This window comes from Oenanthe melanoleuca, chromosome 3 (assembly GCF_029582105.1).
Source record: "Oenanthe melanoleuca isolate GR-GAL-2019-014 chromosome 3, OMel1.0, whole genome shotgun sequence".
NCBI lineage: Eukaryota > Metazoa > Chordata > Aves > Passeriformes > Muscicapidae > Oenanthe > Oenanthe melanoleuca.
The window spans coordinates 74,335,406-74,351,564 of NC_079336.1; the positions used below are offsets into that span (position 1 = coordinate 74,335,406).

Genomic DNA, 16,159 nt, shown 5'->3' on the forward strand with positions numbered 1-16,159 from the left:
CAGGTATTTGCCATTTTTAACCAACACTACTCTTCAATAATGTCTTAAGTGCTTGAATAAAATACAGTGCTAACTCCTACAACACTAACAGCAATTCATGATCATATAGGTCTGAATAAAATTCAGAAATTCTGCCAACATTTTCTAAAATAACTGCTTTGAATTTTCACAATTCTAAATAATTATGCTTACGAAATTCTTTCCTAGATAGGAAGTTCTGTTAGAATAATAATTACATAGTGGGTTTCTTACTAAATTTCCTCTGAATAACCTATTGTTTCAAAATATATTGGTCAAATTTTCTTTCACAGTTTTCAACAGAAGACCAAATAAAATTTGAGCAAAATGCTTCTGCTGCTTCTTGGAACTTTCGGTCTATACGTAATTGGAAACTTCTGGACAGCCTCAATTATCTAAAAACATTTACACAGAGTCAACACAGGAAAGTTGGAAAATTTTTTGATAGAAAATTCCAATAGGAGAAATGCCAAAATTCAAGAGGCAACATAATTTGAGCATTATTGTAACACAGTACAGAAGGTCCAGGTATTCCATGCTGAAAGTTTGAGAATTTAAGATTAAATGGGAAGGACCAGATATATTTTTACTTAAGACACCATGTTCACCTGGAGAAGGCTTCAAGGTGACCTCATAGCAGCCTTCCAGCATTTAAAGGAGGCCTACAAGAGAGCTGGAGAGAGACTTTTTACATGGGCACGGACAGGACAACAGAGAGTGGCTTTAAACTGAAGGAGGGTAGACTTAGATTAGATAGGGGAAGAAATTCTTTACTGTGAGGGTGAGGCACTTGCATAGGTTGCCCCAGAGAAGCTGTGGATTCCCCATCCCTAGAAATGTTCATGGCCAGGTTGGATGGGGCTTTGGGCAACCTGGTCTAGTGGAAGGAGTCCCTGCCCACAGCTCAGGGTTGGAACTCGGAGATTTTAAACATCCCTTCCAACCCAAACCCTTCTATAATTATATGATTCTGTTTCCTTACTTGACACAGATACTGCCAAGTGCTCAGACACAATGTTTTTACAGAAAGATATGCACATTCATTGACAAACATGCAGCTTTGACTGATCATTTATAACAGTTTGAATGAACTGCTTTAAATGAGTTACAGGGCTGCAAATGAACATTGAATATGAACTTAAGTATTAAATGACTGCTTCCTTTACAAAGTTCTGTCATTCCTATTCAATGAATGAAGCACAGATCCCTTGGGAAAAAATAGAATGTAAATCTATAATGAAATATATTTACACAACAGTGGTGGGGCGGGGGGGGAGCATGAAAATATTAATTTGGGGATTCACTAATTCCTTATTGCTTCATTTTACAGTTACAAATTAGTCATTGTCCTCCCACTCCTTACAGGAAGAGAACTCATTTCAAAATTGGAATGTGGAATAATTTTGAGTAGAAACAGGACACCTCACTGAGTAACTTCAGCAATGAAAGAGACAGAAACCTCATGTGCTACTCTATTCCCATCCTTTCCTATGCACACATATCAACTGTGTTTTACAAGTCTCAGTAGATATATCAGGACTGAAATACCATACAAACTGCACATGCATCAATCCATTAGAATAGTAAGATTCATCTATGCAACAGAAGTTTCCACTCAGATTAAATGCTTTCATTCTCCAAGCCAATGAAATATTGGAGGTTGGTTAGTTTAACTGCAACATATCCCATTCACAAAACTAAACTGCAAAAAAACCCAAAGTTTCAGTGAAGCAACCTGGCAATCAAAGAGGTTTTTCCTTTTAAATACCAAGCTTTCATCACCTTAAATTGCAGTGCTAGGAGCTATTCCTCACCACAGCCAAAAATCTCAGCTACCTGAAAAGCAGCATTCTCCCCAATTCGTCCCTTGTTGTGGGTTTTTGTTTTTAATGGTTTATCCATACTGTGTAAAATTTTCAGGAAACAGGATTTGTTCATTGCCTGGGCTCTCTGCTACCAAGCTTCAGCTGAATTGATAAACTGAGCACATTTTAAGAATCTGAAATAATCCATGATAAAGCTTGAGTAGCTGTATAAAGGTATTGCAACTAATTCTTTCTGAAAATGCAGTGTTTACAAAGTTCAGCACAAAATTGAAAAGAAGCAAAAAATTTTGCTCTGGCTCATTATCAGAAATAATTTATTATTAAGCACAAACCAAATTGCTGTCTAACTAATCTGTCATCCAAGAACCCAAATTCAATCTTGTGTACTAGAATGCTGCTTCTGTTTCCAAATAGGGCATGTGACTATTTTCTCTGGTTTTAGGAAGAACAAATATTTTTTAAAAAACATATTGAAAAAGTACTGTTCACTGTGCTAAGTATGTATTTCCTGACATGACATTCTGCCTCGGGGCTGCATTTTTAAATACCAAGTCATCTAAATAAGAATTTCCACACATTTTGGATTAATGTTAAGTAAAGAAGCTTAGAACATGGACTTCAAAGCAAAGAGCACAAGTTAAACATAATTCAGCTGTTAAATATAACAAAAGTTAATGATCTTGGAAGACACAAATTACTTCTGCTTTATGTGTCAGGAGACATCAGGACAAGCCTAAGCTAGTGAGAGGCACTAGTTAGAGAATAGATATGAAAAATTATTTCAGTGGTATATATTTTAAACTCTGATTCAAAAGCTCCTGAAAACCGTGACTGGTGAAAGAATTCAATCTACAGGTATAGGATTCCTCTCCTCTAGTTATTAAGAAGTTCATGCAGCATTTTTATTTTTAATTGGAGAGCCTTTAAGTGCTAGTTCAGACCTTCTCATTCTTCTGTGAAAATGACAATACCTAGATCTGTACTAATCATTTTTGTCTTTTAAATGTAGTAGGGAAGATAGCTAACAGGCAGGTTAAAAATCCTTATCCATGTGTAGCAACTTGCTTTTATACATTTTTCAACAGAAGACTCGCTTATCTTTCCATCAAATACTGTTACAGGCTGCTTTTGTTGAATGTTTCCAGCAGCCCATTGTACCCAGTGCATCAGAGCTGCGTGGCCTGAGGCCAGGAAGGAAGGTGTGGAACACGTCTTCACAGGTCAATTTCCACTCTCCAAGTTTTCAAGTATTTGAGAGAAGGTCATGTTACAGCACAGATTTACATAGCAGACAAATTACATGACTGCCTGTTCTCAGCATTTCATAATTTCAATAGAAAAATTAGGTCAAATGAAAAGGGGGAAGAATAAGCCTATCCTTTTATGCTAGTCCGAAAATAAAACAAAAAACTTACTTAGCTGGGGTTCTTGCCAAAAACATTGTAAAAATCTGCATTGGCAGTAAATACAAATAAAAAGCATAAGCTTTACCATTCCTTTACAAAATACTTTTTTTTTTTTGTGCCTCTGAACAGCCACAAACCCCAAAATTTGCTCTATTCTTGTTTTAAAACACTGGTTTTACTATTAGTTCAAAACACATACATTTTTACAAACATGGATACTATGAAGGAATGAGCTGGTAGCTTCAAGAGCTTTCCTGCACAGCCTGACAGCCTAGTAGGAGTGTTAAAAGAGGGAACTGCTCTTTCTATCATCTGTCCAGAAGAAAAGAATAATAATTCTGAACAGCTTTCCCCGACCCTCAGAGCATGAAGTACACTGCACTTGAAAAACGGCAATATTGGCCAGCCTCAGCACTGCCTGAACTCTATGTTTATTCTAGACAGAGACTAAAATTACAGTGTTCATATCTGGCATTCTTTGACTAGAAATTTGCAAAGTAATTTTTTTTTTTCAGAATACAACATTATATTTTCAGGATAACTACAAAATTACTTTCCAAGAGAAGTTCAGGGTATCAAAATGTGAAATTACTAATTTGTTTAGGTATGTACCCATAAATCTGTATATCTTAACTCACAAGTTAAATACTTGCACACAAATGCCTATTTAGTATACAGTGAAAATATGCTATTCATTATCCTAGGTAGCTTTCAGGATTTGTTTCAACAGAGTCAAAGAGTAGCAGGGTTTAGTCTGGCATACTGTTGATACTCTTACTGAGCAAGCAGAAAGAATAAATATTAACAAAGAAATTACTGGCTTCAATAACTTTAATTAGGCTTAACATTATTCCAGTTCCTAAAAATGCCAAATATGAAATCTGACTTACTTTCAGCAGTAAGAAAAGTTTTAAGCTGCTGCATATTTAAAGAGGGATTGTAGTTTTAAGGAATTGTTGAACAAGTTTTTGAAGACAGTCACTGTTAGCTGTTCACTAGGTTTTATGTGCATTTGATACATATTAAACAAGTAAAAAAGAGGAAGCACAACTTTTTGTGTAATCTGTCATTTTCCCTATTTACTAAAACAAACTCTGAGGGAGGAATTTTACCGAAAGCTTCAGCTTAGCATGTTACATCCCTGCAGCTGAAAATTCAGATGAAAAATATGGGAGCTTTTTCCTCTGACACAAAAGGAACTTTTGGGAACATTTCCGAAGGACACCAGAAAACTTGTCTAACACACAATGCTTCCTACTCAGCACAGCCCTCCAAACAAAGAGTAACAGATGCACAACTGGTATTAATAACAAAACATCTCCTCCCTCTGTTAGTCAAGAGAGGACAGCTAAGGACAAGCAGAGTTTCAGGGTACTTACCTACTCGGAAGTTGGTGGCTGTCAGAGTGTCAGCAGCATGGCCGTTTTCACTGATGAGGGTGGTTGTATTTCCCTTCTCACAGTTGTTCTGACAGTTGCCTTTGGTACAAGTCACTTTGCAGATGCTGGGTGTAAAGACCACCTTGATGCGACCAGTGTGATTTCCCACTGTCAGCGGAGGCAAAGAAAAAAAGAAAAATAAACAGATCACTTTGGTATCCATTGATTTCCTTCGAAAAGTTTTTTGGGAAAAAAAAAAGGCACGGGGGGGGGAAGGCGACAGGTCTACAGGAGGAGGGCAGTCTGCAGTGCTCTCTCTCATAGATCTCCAGTGGTGTCTCTGAAACAGGAGTAGGAAGCTTAGCAAACAGAACTCCGGGATCCGCTCCAAAACCACATTTAAAGTCAAGTCACTGGAGTGGGATTAGTAATCACAATGCTGCACTTTATTCACAGGCAGACAAAGAGCAATACCAAGGGCATGACAGCTTAAATAGCCAACCCTGACAGGCAGATGTAATGTAAAGAGGCTGGCTGTGCACCTAGAGGTGAATAAACTCTTGTGTACTCCTACATACTTTTCCTGTTTCTGCACTTATTAAGTCACTATTTGTAGCTCGACCCCTGGAAACGTTTTAGGCATGCGGCATGTCTGAAAACATCTGTCTCAAATCTCCTGGCACCCCAGCCTGAAGTGGTCAAACCTTGTGACGCAGCTGCCTGGACCCATTTTTTCTTCACATTTTTTTGGCACTATTTTTCCACAAGAATTTACATATTACAGACTAAGCTCTGCTGTCAGTCTTTGTTTTAGTAATAAATAGCTCAGAAAAGAAGAGTGGGGAAGTATCAGTGCTTTAAAAATACTGAGATCAAAGATAAAAAATGGCCAGATTCTTTTTATATATATATATATATACACACACTTCCCTATAGTCATTTTAAAAAAACTTGAATGTAATAAAGACTGCACAAGCACTAATTTGCAATTAAGCTAGTTATAAGAATTTCTTTTTACAGAATGGTATTTAAAACCAGATGTATTTATTCTATATCTAATAGCTGAAGACAAAAAATAATTAAAACTACTTATTAGGAAAAACAGGGTAAAGGACAGATTCCATTTGCAATTATTTAAAAAGAAAACATTTTGTCCTCTGCATATTACTAATAAATCCAGCAAGTTCTTTAAAAAATACCATAGCATCTTTGTGGAAACTATTAATACATAGTTTCATATCAAGCCTAACAATGCCAAGAAATGACGCACAGAAAGAGAAGAATCTCCTTTTTTCCTCATGTCATAGAAATAAAAAGTTGCTGGATAGTTGCCTAACCTAGTTCATGAAATACCCTGCAGACAAACACTTTTTTGAAAATATCAAGAAAATCTTAAAAATCTTCCCACTTCAAAAGCATATAAAGCCTTCTTATTTCTTCATGAACAAACAGATTTAGCAATTGTGCAGATTGTTTTGTCTACTGTAAAGGCATTGGTCTATTTGAACAGCAGCTGTAGTACAGATGCTCCCACCTTATTTTCCTTAAACAATGCTTAGAAAAGGAAGAGCCCTGACAGATACAGGAATAAAATATTTTGATTAAAGGCTAATATTTTGTTTTTAGGGGTTTTAGAAGACATCTTAGATTCTAGGATGCCACACATTACTTACAAAAATGAATACATCTTAACCAATAAACAGATATAAGTGACCTATGAACTGCTGAGGGTAGAACTTTTAAGCTTTGCTTTTTTAAAGCAAATGTGTCAGAAGCAATATTGCCATCTTTATATTTTACTTGCATAATTATACATATATATTTTTCTAGGAAAGAGTCCATTTAATATCTTATATTTTCAGATATTTTCGCAATATTTTTCCTTTAGGACGTGATCTAATTAAAAAAACAGGGTTAGTTGAGTCACAAAAGTTGGTCCTGCCTACACTGTAAAAACCAGTATTGGGGGACCCAGACAAGCTTTCTGGCTTAGCTTTAAAAAGTATATATATCTATCTATTACACATACATACATGCATACATATATATATGGCTTTGTCAGTGTTGGGAGAGCAGAAAATACAGAGGTCAATATGTGATGGAGTTCGCAGTGCAAATATTGAAACTGAATGGAGGAATGGAGGCCACATGGTTTGTGCCACTATGGCATCGGGAAGGAACATGGGAGAAAAGTGGAAGCCATGGGGTCTGATTCTTCTACCTGACACCCAGAGAAATTTTGTACAAACCCAGTACAGCTCCTACCCAGAAATATTCTGTACAACATGTCCACAAAGAACAGAAAGTTTTACCATAAGCCCAACACAGCACCTGGCACAATCGTGGTTAGTGAGTTTTAAGAAGTACTGCAATTTTCTGTCTATCCAGGAGATGACAATTCGACATGAAATTGTACAGGGACACATCAGCAGGTTTGTTGTCCCAACTTAAAGTGCAATAGATTGTTTGCACACCAAGTGTCAGGCCCATAGTTATGTTTTTGAAATAGTAAAGATGAACTAAACCATCATTTAATTCCCCTTCACATATTCTGTACTATGTTGTTGAGTGCTGAGCTGTAGTAAGTCTTGGGCATAGTGTTCACAACAAAAATTTAGAATTATTTTTACCAGATATTTTAGATTTTACCAGAAAATCCTGTAGCACAATTATTTTAGTAAAAGAGATGCCTTAGTATGAGATACAACAGAAATTGTAAAATTTGCTTTTCAGTGCTTTTGGATAAGAAAATATTAGTATTCAAGTTTGGGAGTAATAATTAAACAGCACTTTCATAACCACAGATCAACATCTAGAGAGCTAAAGAGTATCCCTGACATAGTACTTAAATGGAGTTTTTCAAGAAGAAGTCTTAAAAACACACAATGGAAGCCTTAGCCCCTACCAATATTCAAATCATCATGAGGAAGCTGTAACTGCAGTGACGTGTCCCCTCAGTCTCCTGTCCTCCAGGCTGAACAGACTAAGTGACCTCAGCTGCTCCTCTTATGGCTTCTCCTCAAGACCCTTCCTGTTTTCATGGCCCTTCTTTGGACACTGTCCAATTGCTTTACAGGGTTCTTATACTGTGGCCCCCCCAAAACTGTGTTGAACAGCACTGACCATATGTAACCCCATTTACTACAGCCCTTTGTGCTTGACTTGTTAGCTGGTTGGTCAACCATCATATGATATCTTTATCTAGCTGTATGCTAGTTATTTTGCTATAAAGCAAATTCTCAAATATTCCTGCCTTGCCAATTGCAAAGAGAGAGAAATAAGATACCTTCATATTCTTTAGAGGGAAGATTTTCTCCATCTTAGATTTATGAAAACCATAAAAATAGTTTGTTCTCCCTCCCCAGCACACCACAGCTTTTAACTTCAATTCTTTTGAAGATATTTAGGATGGATACAAAGCTAATTATGGCCTCTGAGCTCAAAACTGATCAGCATTTGAGGAGCTGATTCAAGGCAGAGATGTCCCTATCATTCTTTTCTGCAGTTGCAGAAAAGTAAACAGCACTATCCTCACGGATTCTGAGGCTTAGGGACCTTAACAGTAAGCCTAATACATACAGATTCAATTTGAAAAAAAGACCACAAGCCCCTCTCCTGAAAGGAAGCTTTTAGAAGAAACTTCAAGTTTAGTCTCTTGGACTTCCTTCAATCTCATCTTCTGTAATTTTCTTTTCCCTCCTCTTCTCTAAAGAAGAAAATTCAATTCTAAATGAGAAACTATTCTATCTGTTATCTGATTTTGCAGTATTAATGCTAAACCCATGATTTCATGCTAGATTTCATGCTAGGAAAAGCACTGGTACTGGTACTGCTATAGCCTTGACTTCTTCTGACTTTGGACTAGCCCATGTTAAAGGACAGTATATTTTTAAGGAAGCATACAGAGTATTTTCTTCAAACTCCAGAACCTCTAATGATGATGCCACTGTGACACAGGCATGACAAAATCTGCAACTTAGATTAACTCAAATCCATTTTTGGAAAAAAAAATTAGAGTGCTACAACAACACCCCTGGAATAATTTTTTTTCTATACATATATATATATATAGACAGAAGTATATCAAACTCTTCTAGACCAATTTTAAACATGTGGAAATGAAACACCTCACTATGCTCCTAAGTGTAACAGCAGACTGAAGAAATACAAATATGAGACCAGATAAACAAACAAGCCTAATGGAAAATAAAAAAAGTAGATGATGAAAACACCAAATAAATAGCAAATTTACTGAAAAAAATGGTCAAACTAGAGACAGACTCAGATTGTTTTAATAAAGACAGGACAATCGAGATGACTAATAATGGATAAATCTTCATCCCTCAGCTAGACAGCAAATTCACAATGAGATTCAGCCAACAGCGCCATCATCCTGCCTCCTAGCCCAGGCTCACTTATACTTAAGAACTCTGTGATACATTTGTCAAAAGAGATCAGTGGAAGAATGTACCCATAATTTCCAAAATCTGTATAAGTCTTGAGCCAGATTTAAAAAAAAAAGACATCTGTGTAAAGTGATGAGTTTTTAGTTGAAAGTTGGCACCGTATGTACGTGACTTTTTTTCCATCTCCGTAAGTCACTATGATACAATATCATGAACACAGCAAACTCCTGCTGTGATAAATTTATGATTTAGCAACAACTGCAGAAATGGAAAATATAAGCAAAAGGATTTCTTAATAGAAGCCTTTCTGCCCCCACTATCCATTATGAAAATTTTTTTTTTCACCTGCATTAGCAAAAAAGGTGAAGTAGTTAAGCCAGGGCAGGTGGCAGGTTTTATGTCCAGGTGGTCACAATGGCTTACACAGCCAGGCCTGGAAAGAGTTGTATAAGGGGAAGGATTCCTCCTCAACCTCCTGAGTAATGCAACTCAGACTTTTCTTCTTCTTAGAAGACTTTCTAAAAACACTTACTTTCCTTGGGTTTAAGGCTGCTCCAACATTCTAACAGTATTCAATAGCTGCAGTGGAGCTCAGATGATCTGTGGTATGTCCCTGTTTTGCAGGAAGACAATGGGCTAGCAACACTAGTGAAAGCAGAACTGGTTTTCAGTTAGATAACTATGTAGGTCAAGGGGGCAAAGAGAATAAAATATGTTAATGTGTCAAAAACATTGATGTAATTTGTGGTTCACAGAGATCTAACCATAAGGATTTACAATAAAAAATAATAAATCACAAGCAGTGGCTTTGAGCAGCTGAGTACACAGTGTAGCTTATGCATACAACTCCCATATTCCTTGTACACAAATGTCTAAATCTATTTTAAGAGGCCAGTTTGGGGGAGGGGGGGGTGTTGTTGTTCTCCTTGTTTTGTTTTTCGCGTTTTTTTAATGCCTTCACTTATGACAAATATCCTGAGGCAAATCTAAGGAAACAGAACTAGCAGAACTATAGACATTGCATCAGTACCTCCAGTAATGATATAAACTGCTTTCTGTTCATGACAATCTACTTCTGCACTGATCTCAGTATGTTTTCATGTTTATCTAGAGTGTCATGAAACCTGGATATTCTATTTTAAAATTACATTCCCTTCCCAATGAGAATAGATTATCTCAGGCTATTTCATATTTTCAAATTATAACCATGATGCATGAGGAGTGCATTTAAAATTAAATCTTCTAAAATCAAACTCAATTAGCTTTTAAACAGCTAATACATTCAACATTTTAAATCCTTAGATGAGAAACACTCTCTTTTTTCTTAGCTAAATGCTGACAGAAAAAAGGAAGAAGCAGAAGGAAATTACTTATTTCCTAAAAAAGGTGTCTCCCAGTTATTTCACCACTCCACCTGGTTTAGTCCTTAGACTAGATATGCTTGTTCAGCTAAAAGGAAAGATGACATTGTATAAAAATCAACCACATAAGTAAGATAGCCTCTCAGAACTACTGTCAAATGACCTTTTCACACTTTTAACAGTATATGAGGAAGTTCTGTCTTGTCACCGCCTGACATCAATTTAAAACAAACAAAAAAAACCCAACCAACCAACAAAAACCTAGTTCTCAAAGACCAGAACAAGTTGAACTTAACTGTCATACAACTTAGAAATAGCATCATCTAGAAGGTTTATAATGCTAGGAGTTAAAGAACAAAACAAAACAAAACAAAAACACAACAACACAAGAAGAAACAACAGAAAAAAAACAAGAAAACAAAAAAGAGAAAGACATACAAGATTGACATTCAGGCCAGAGGCAGATCTTCCCTAAATTTTTGATTACACACTGTGAGAAATACAGCTCTAAAAGGTACAGAAAGGGCTGAAATAGATTCTGAGAGATCACTTAATCTCCCCTATCTTCATTTTCCCAGGATAAAACAGAAAAATTAAACAAAAGGTTTGTCCAGACTGTTCTCAAATCTCTCCTATTATGCAGATTCCACAGCCACCCTGAAGAATTTGTTCCAGCATTTCAGCCTCTTATAAAGGTATTCCTAATATCTAACTCACATTTCCCCTGTAGCAACTCAAGTAAGCTATTGCTCTGCTTTATCTACAGCATACTTTAACAAAACATCATTCCTCTGTGGATCATTTTCCAACATACTTGAAGGCCACTGCCATCACTTGGCCTCAGTCTCATTTTGACCAGACCAAATCAATCCAAACATTCAGTCTAACAGCCCCTATTTCGCAGGTCTCCATCTTTTTTTGTTCTGCTTTTGATACCAGTCACTTGGTACTCTTCTTTCTTCACAAATCCTGTCTTAAACCACATTATACTGCAGCTGAGGTCTGATTAGTGGTGAGGAGAGCAGCAGAATTACTTAAGGCAGCTTTACATAAAATGCTTTTATGATTTTAGTTTATTTTTGTCTCCCAACAGTGCACTGATATTTCATACCCAGAACCAATCTGCAGGCTAGGCCAAAGGGGCACACACCCCCAAATCCCTTCCTGATCTGTTGATACAGATTTCATCCCAGTAAAACAAATACAGAACATCCCTTGCACAACCATAGCAGGACTGAACTCAACCCTCACTCCTTGCTCTGAACACAGCAGTAAAATCTCCTGCATTCAAACCTTGCCCATCTAAAAGTCATGCAGAACATAAGTCTTATTCTTTCTGTAACAATCACAAGCACAAACAAGTCTGAAAACTACATGTATTAAATAATGGCAAAGCACAGCTGTTGAGTAATTTGATTTTTGGCTTCAATATACAATGCCTAACTTTGCTCTTTCCAGAAACTTGCTTACTGTTCCCTAATACACCTCACAGCCAGTTCTCTTTTCACAAGCATTGGGAAAAATTTGACATGTCAATGAAATTAAAAATAAGATGATCCAGATTTATTTCATCCAAGATCCAACGCCTTCTCCAATGCTTAAAAGTACCCCTAGCTCTGCATGAGGTGAGGTGTACGTGTGCACATTCACCCAGTCAAACATTTTGATTAAGATGACACTATGGCAAGCTGTACTTGATTTAACATGTCTAGACAGCTGTAGGAACACATTATTGAAATGTAATTAGTTTAGCACTCCTACTTTTTGTTATTTCTGTACTTCATATTTTTGCTGCATTTGTATAATCTTACATGTATTTCTTTCGTTATTACTTCTTAACCTTTGGTATTTCATCACTTTTCAAGTACTCAGTTCTACTGTCTTGATGCAAACTAAAAGGCTTCCAAAAAAGCAAAACACAATCCAACCTAATAATGACATGAACTGAAGAGGGATATGCACTGATATTTTTGTTGTCACTATTATTGCTAATACGATCTCTTCCTTGCTCCCTGTCAAAGAATAGAAAAGAGAACTCCACTGTCTTCCTCATCACCACTCCGCAACACATAAAATTTCTAGCAGCCTATTCTAGGAGAGGCAAATAACCCACTCTTCAATTATCTTAATCTCAGTTTAAAACAGAGATGAGGGTGAACAGTTTGAAGTCATTTACTATAGCAACACCTGTTTCATTCAAGTAGGTTTCCACTATTAATTTTGACAAATTCCAAAAATCTTTCTACTTTCTACAACAAAGGTTTTTTGTTTTCTATGGATTGCCTGACTTAAAAGCACCAAAGGAGCATATGCAGGCACAAGTGCTGAGATTGTTTAGAAAGACCTAATTGTGTTTACCTGCCACAAAGCTCTTTACTGATAAATCCTCTCACTGACACAGCCTTTTTAGAGCAAGAGAAGAATTCACAAAAATTACATTCAATTTTGTCCTCTGGAAACCCATAATGTACAAATCATACACAGATTTGAAATCGGAGATCTCTGCTAGCAGGTTTTATGAATCACCTTTTGTCTTCCTTGTCTTTTTTGCCCCTATAAAGATTCGTTATATACAATCCCCAATAGGCAATGAGCATCCTATCTTAAACTACAGCCAGTCTCCCTGGTAATGAGAAACATAACTATAATTTCCCCTTCACATAGTTGAGAGTGATCCAGAAAAAGGTACCAACCCAAATAAATTAGAGAATGCAGTGTGGTTTGATGTCTGATGGAATGGCCTCAACTCGTTTCAATAAACTTACTGGGCAATAATTCTTTCAATCTGTACTGCATTAATTTGGTTTAAATAAATTATATTTAAACTAGATCTACAAATGATAAAGAGATAGATTTTAGCCTTGAATTATACCGCTTATCAATCCTAGGTCTCTTTTCCAAGGGATGAGAGAAATTAATTGCATGGAGGAAGCAGCACAGTGAACAGGAGTGTGCCCAACCCACTCAAAAGTAAATGCTGGTGACCTAAGATTGCTTAGTTCAAAGCCTCAGCTCAAGACTTTAGTCTAGGGCTCAGACGCTTTTCTTTGAAGAACTATTGACTTCACTACAGCTGGATTCCAGACACACTATGGTGCTATAGCAGTCCTTGGGGAGCTTAATCCTGCAGGAGAGTTCAGCTGACTGTACTTCTAAGGATAGGCAGACAGTCAAGTGCTTCAGCTGCAATTTCAAATATGAATTACACAAAATATGAATACCCAGATGGCCTGTCTTTCCCAGAGTGAAGTACTTATCCTGAAACAGAACCTCAAGCTCTTCAAGAGTCTCATGCTTGAGCTCACATCAATGCCTCACGTTTGGGGCTGGATACTAGTCCAGCTGTAAGCATAGCATTCAAGTGACCAAGCCTTTTTAAGCTTCCATTCAAATTATCCAGCTTCTTAGGTACCTAAGTGTATCTGGACCCAAAAGGCTTTCACTTGAGTCATAGAATAACAAAGGCCCAAAAACCATATTTAGACACAGACATACATCTAAGGCTCATCTTGGCTGCAATGAAGCGGCAATAACTTTACAGCCCACCACAAGCAATTTTCTACTGATGGAAGCTGCTGCAATGCACACTCTGATAATGAAGTCAACATCTTTGCACACAAACATCTCTGCACATTCTGATAATGAAGTCAACATTTTTACACACAAACTTACAGCCATACAGGAGTTTAAGTATTAGCAGCTAAATATAATGCCACTGTCCCCTTTATCAACGGGACTCTTTCACAAGCAGGTCTGAATTCGGTCTTTATACTGGGAATGAGACTCATTCCCACCTGAAATTATGTACCCGTCTGAAATTATGCCTTCTGCCTAGGGTTATTATTTACACTTTTTTCCAAAATAATAATACAAATATTAGACAATAGTATTACAACACTCAAGTTGGAAGAGCATTACTTCTCAAGAAAATAAATTCTTGAGATAGAGTTTCCCCCTCCCAACATATGTAACTCCCTCAAATGAGAAAAAAACTCTAAATTGCAAGTGTCAATGTTTATCATTTCTAGGAAGAATAGGGAATAAAAATGAAACTAATATTACATTACTAAAGTATATCCACTTGACATTTAATTTCCTGAAAGGAAACAACCAAAAAGCACTAAGGAAATCAACAAACTGTAAACAATGACACAGGGCAGGACATTATGGAATTAAGTTTAAATGAATACAGCCGCCTCTGCATGCTGAATCACCATTTAAAATCCTCTCTCTCAGCAGCACATGAAGCCAAGATCTTTTTTTTTTCCCCTAATTTTCTATAGAGGGGAAAAAATGACAACAGACACAAGGATGTCACTGATTCTGAAATCTCAGTTTCACAGGGCATTAACCTTCTTGCAGTAATGTTTTTGTCAACATTTGTTCATTCCTTTTGGCATAGGCAATGACACTGACAGAAGAGCACTTCTTCATCTCCTATGAAGAAAACCAGACTCAGCTACTTGCAACAATCAGAATCAATTCTTGATATCAAAGATTTGTATCACAGCAACTCTGGAGTTACCCAGGCTAAAGGACTTGTAATGTTTAATTGTGTGGGTTCAATAGCTCTCTATATCCACCTAAATAACATTTTTTAAACGTAAAAAGGCTTTCCCTTACAGAATTTTCTGGAAAGCCTCTTCTTTTTTTCTTGAGAAATTTTGGTTTTGGTGCCAATACCCTTTCATCACAGAAGTTGAGACGCATTTGTCTCAGTCTGTGTTCTCCCCCAGCAATTACACGCTTTGAACTGATTTTAATTCTGTTTGCCAGATCACCGATCTCTTTTTCCAACATTCTTCCTCATTGTGCTGTATATCAGTCTCTGTCTCTGTATTTTAAAGCATGGAGATGAGAATTCATTTCTGGGCAAATGCAACATTCAAAATAGTTTCTATAAAAGCACAAGCAGCCTTTGCCTGTCAGGCAGACATTTATTTTCTGGTGACCTCAGGGCCATAAAATCTTTTCAGAGTCCAAAGAGAAAAATACAGTATATTTTGGGGGGAAGATTTTCAGGCCCGCTCAATTGTGAACCCTTCATGGACACAGAGAATCATGAAGACAGCTTAGCAAGGGTATTGTTAGAATGCCTACAGCAACAGTATATTGAGTGAACCAGTTTGTATTTATACAGAGCTATTCTGTCTCCAAGGTTTCCAAAGAACTCCATAGTCTTCTATAAATGCTAAATAAACTGCATTCATTTGTTAGTTATTTTTTCAGAATTTGTCGCTCTATTTTTTGAGGCAAAAGCAAAGTAAATGTGGTGCTTGGTTTGCTCGAGTTCTCTGCAATAATGAGAATCTAGATAACTCACTTAACTTATGCCTAGAATTTAGCCTGTTTTTTCCAAGTCCTGCTGAAACCAAAAGTAAACTTTAAATGGTTGCTATAAATCGCCATGCTGTTCAACAGCAGCAAGAACAATGCTCTTAAATGGGAGAGAGGAAAAGGATGCTTCACACTAAAACTGTTCTTTGAAAAAGCCCCAGTGCTGTTTGAGCCTGATGCTGACAGCAACATTTTTTCTTAAACTTTTTATCTTGTCCCTGAAAAATCTCTTCTACCTCTGGGATGAGAGCACAAGCTTTGAACATGCTTACATTTGAGAACACAAAACAAAATGTTCCCAACATTTATACACTTACACCGTTCCATTGCAATTGACTATGTACAATTTTAGGAGTAATATATGATTGTCAGTTGCCATGAGTGACTGAAGCAAATTTGACTCTACAGTCTCTCCAAATAGACTAC

General features: G+C 36.8%; 1 protein-coding gene across 11 annotated transcripts in view; it reads right to left on the reverse strand.

The window, feature by feature from the left end:
* Positions 1 to 16,159, reverse strand: part of LTBP1 (latent transforming growth factor beta binding protein 1) — a 182,091-nt gene that overhangs the window by 115,749 nt on the left and 50,183 nt on the right. For 7 of the 11 annotated variants that reach the window (XM_056488103.1, XM_056488100.1, XM_056488099.1 and 4 more), the window contains exon 5: positions 4,630 to 4,797. In XM_056488103.1, the coding sequence (XP_056344078.1) occupies positions 4,630 to 4,797 (168 nt within the window). Of the gene's footprint in view, positions 1 to 4,629; positions 5,084 to 16,159 lie in introns of those variants that run through there. The other 4 variants (XM_056488107.1, XM_056488104.1, XM_056488108.1 and 1 more) reach the window with 2 other exon arrangements.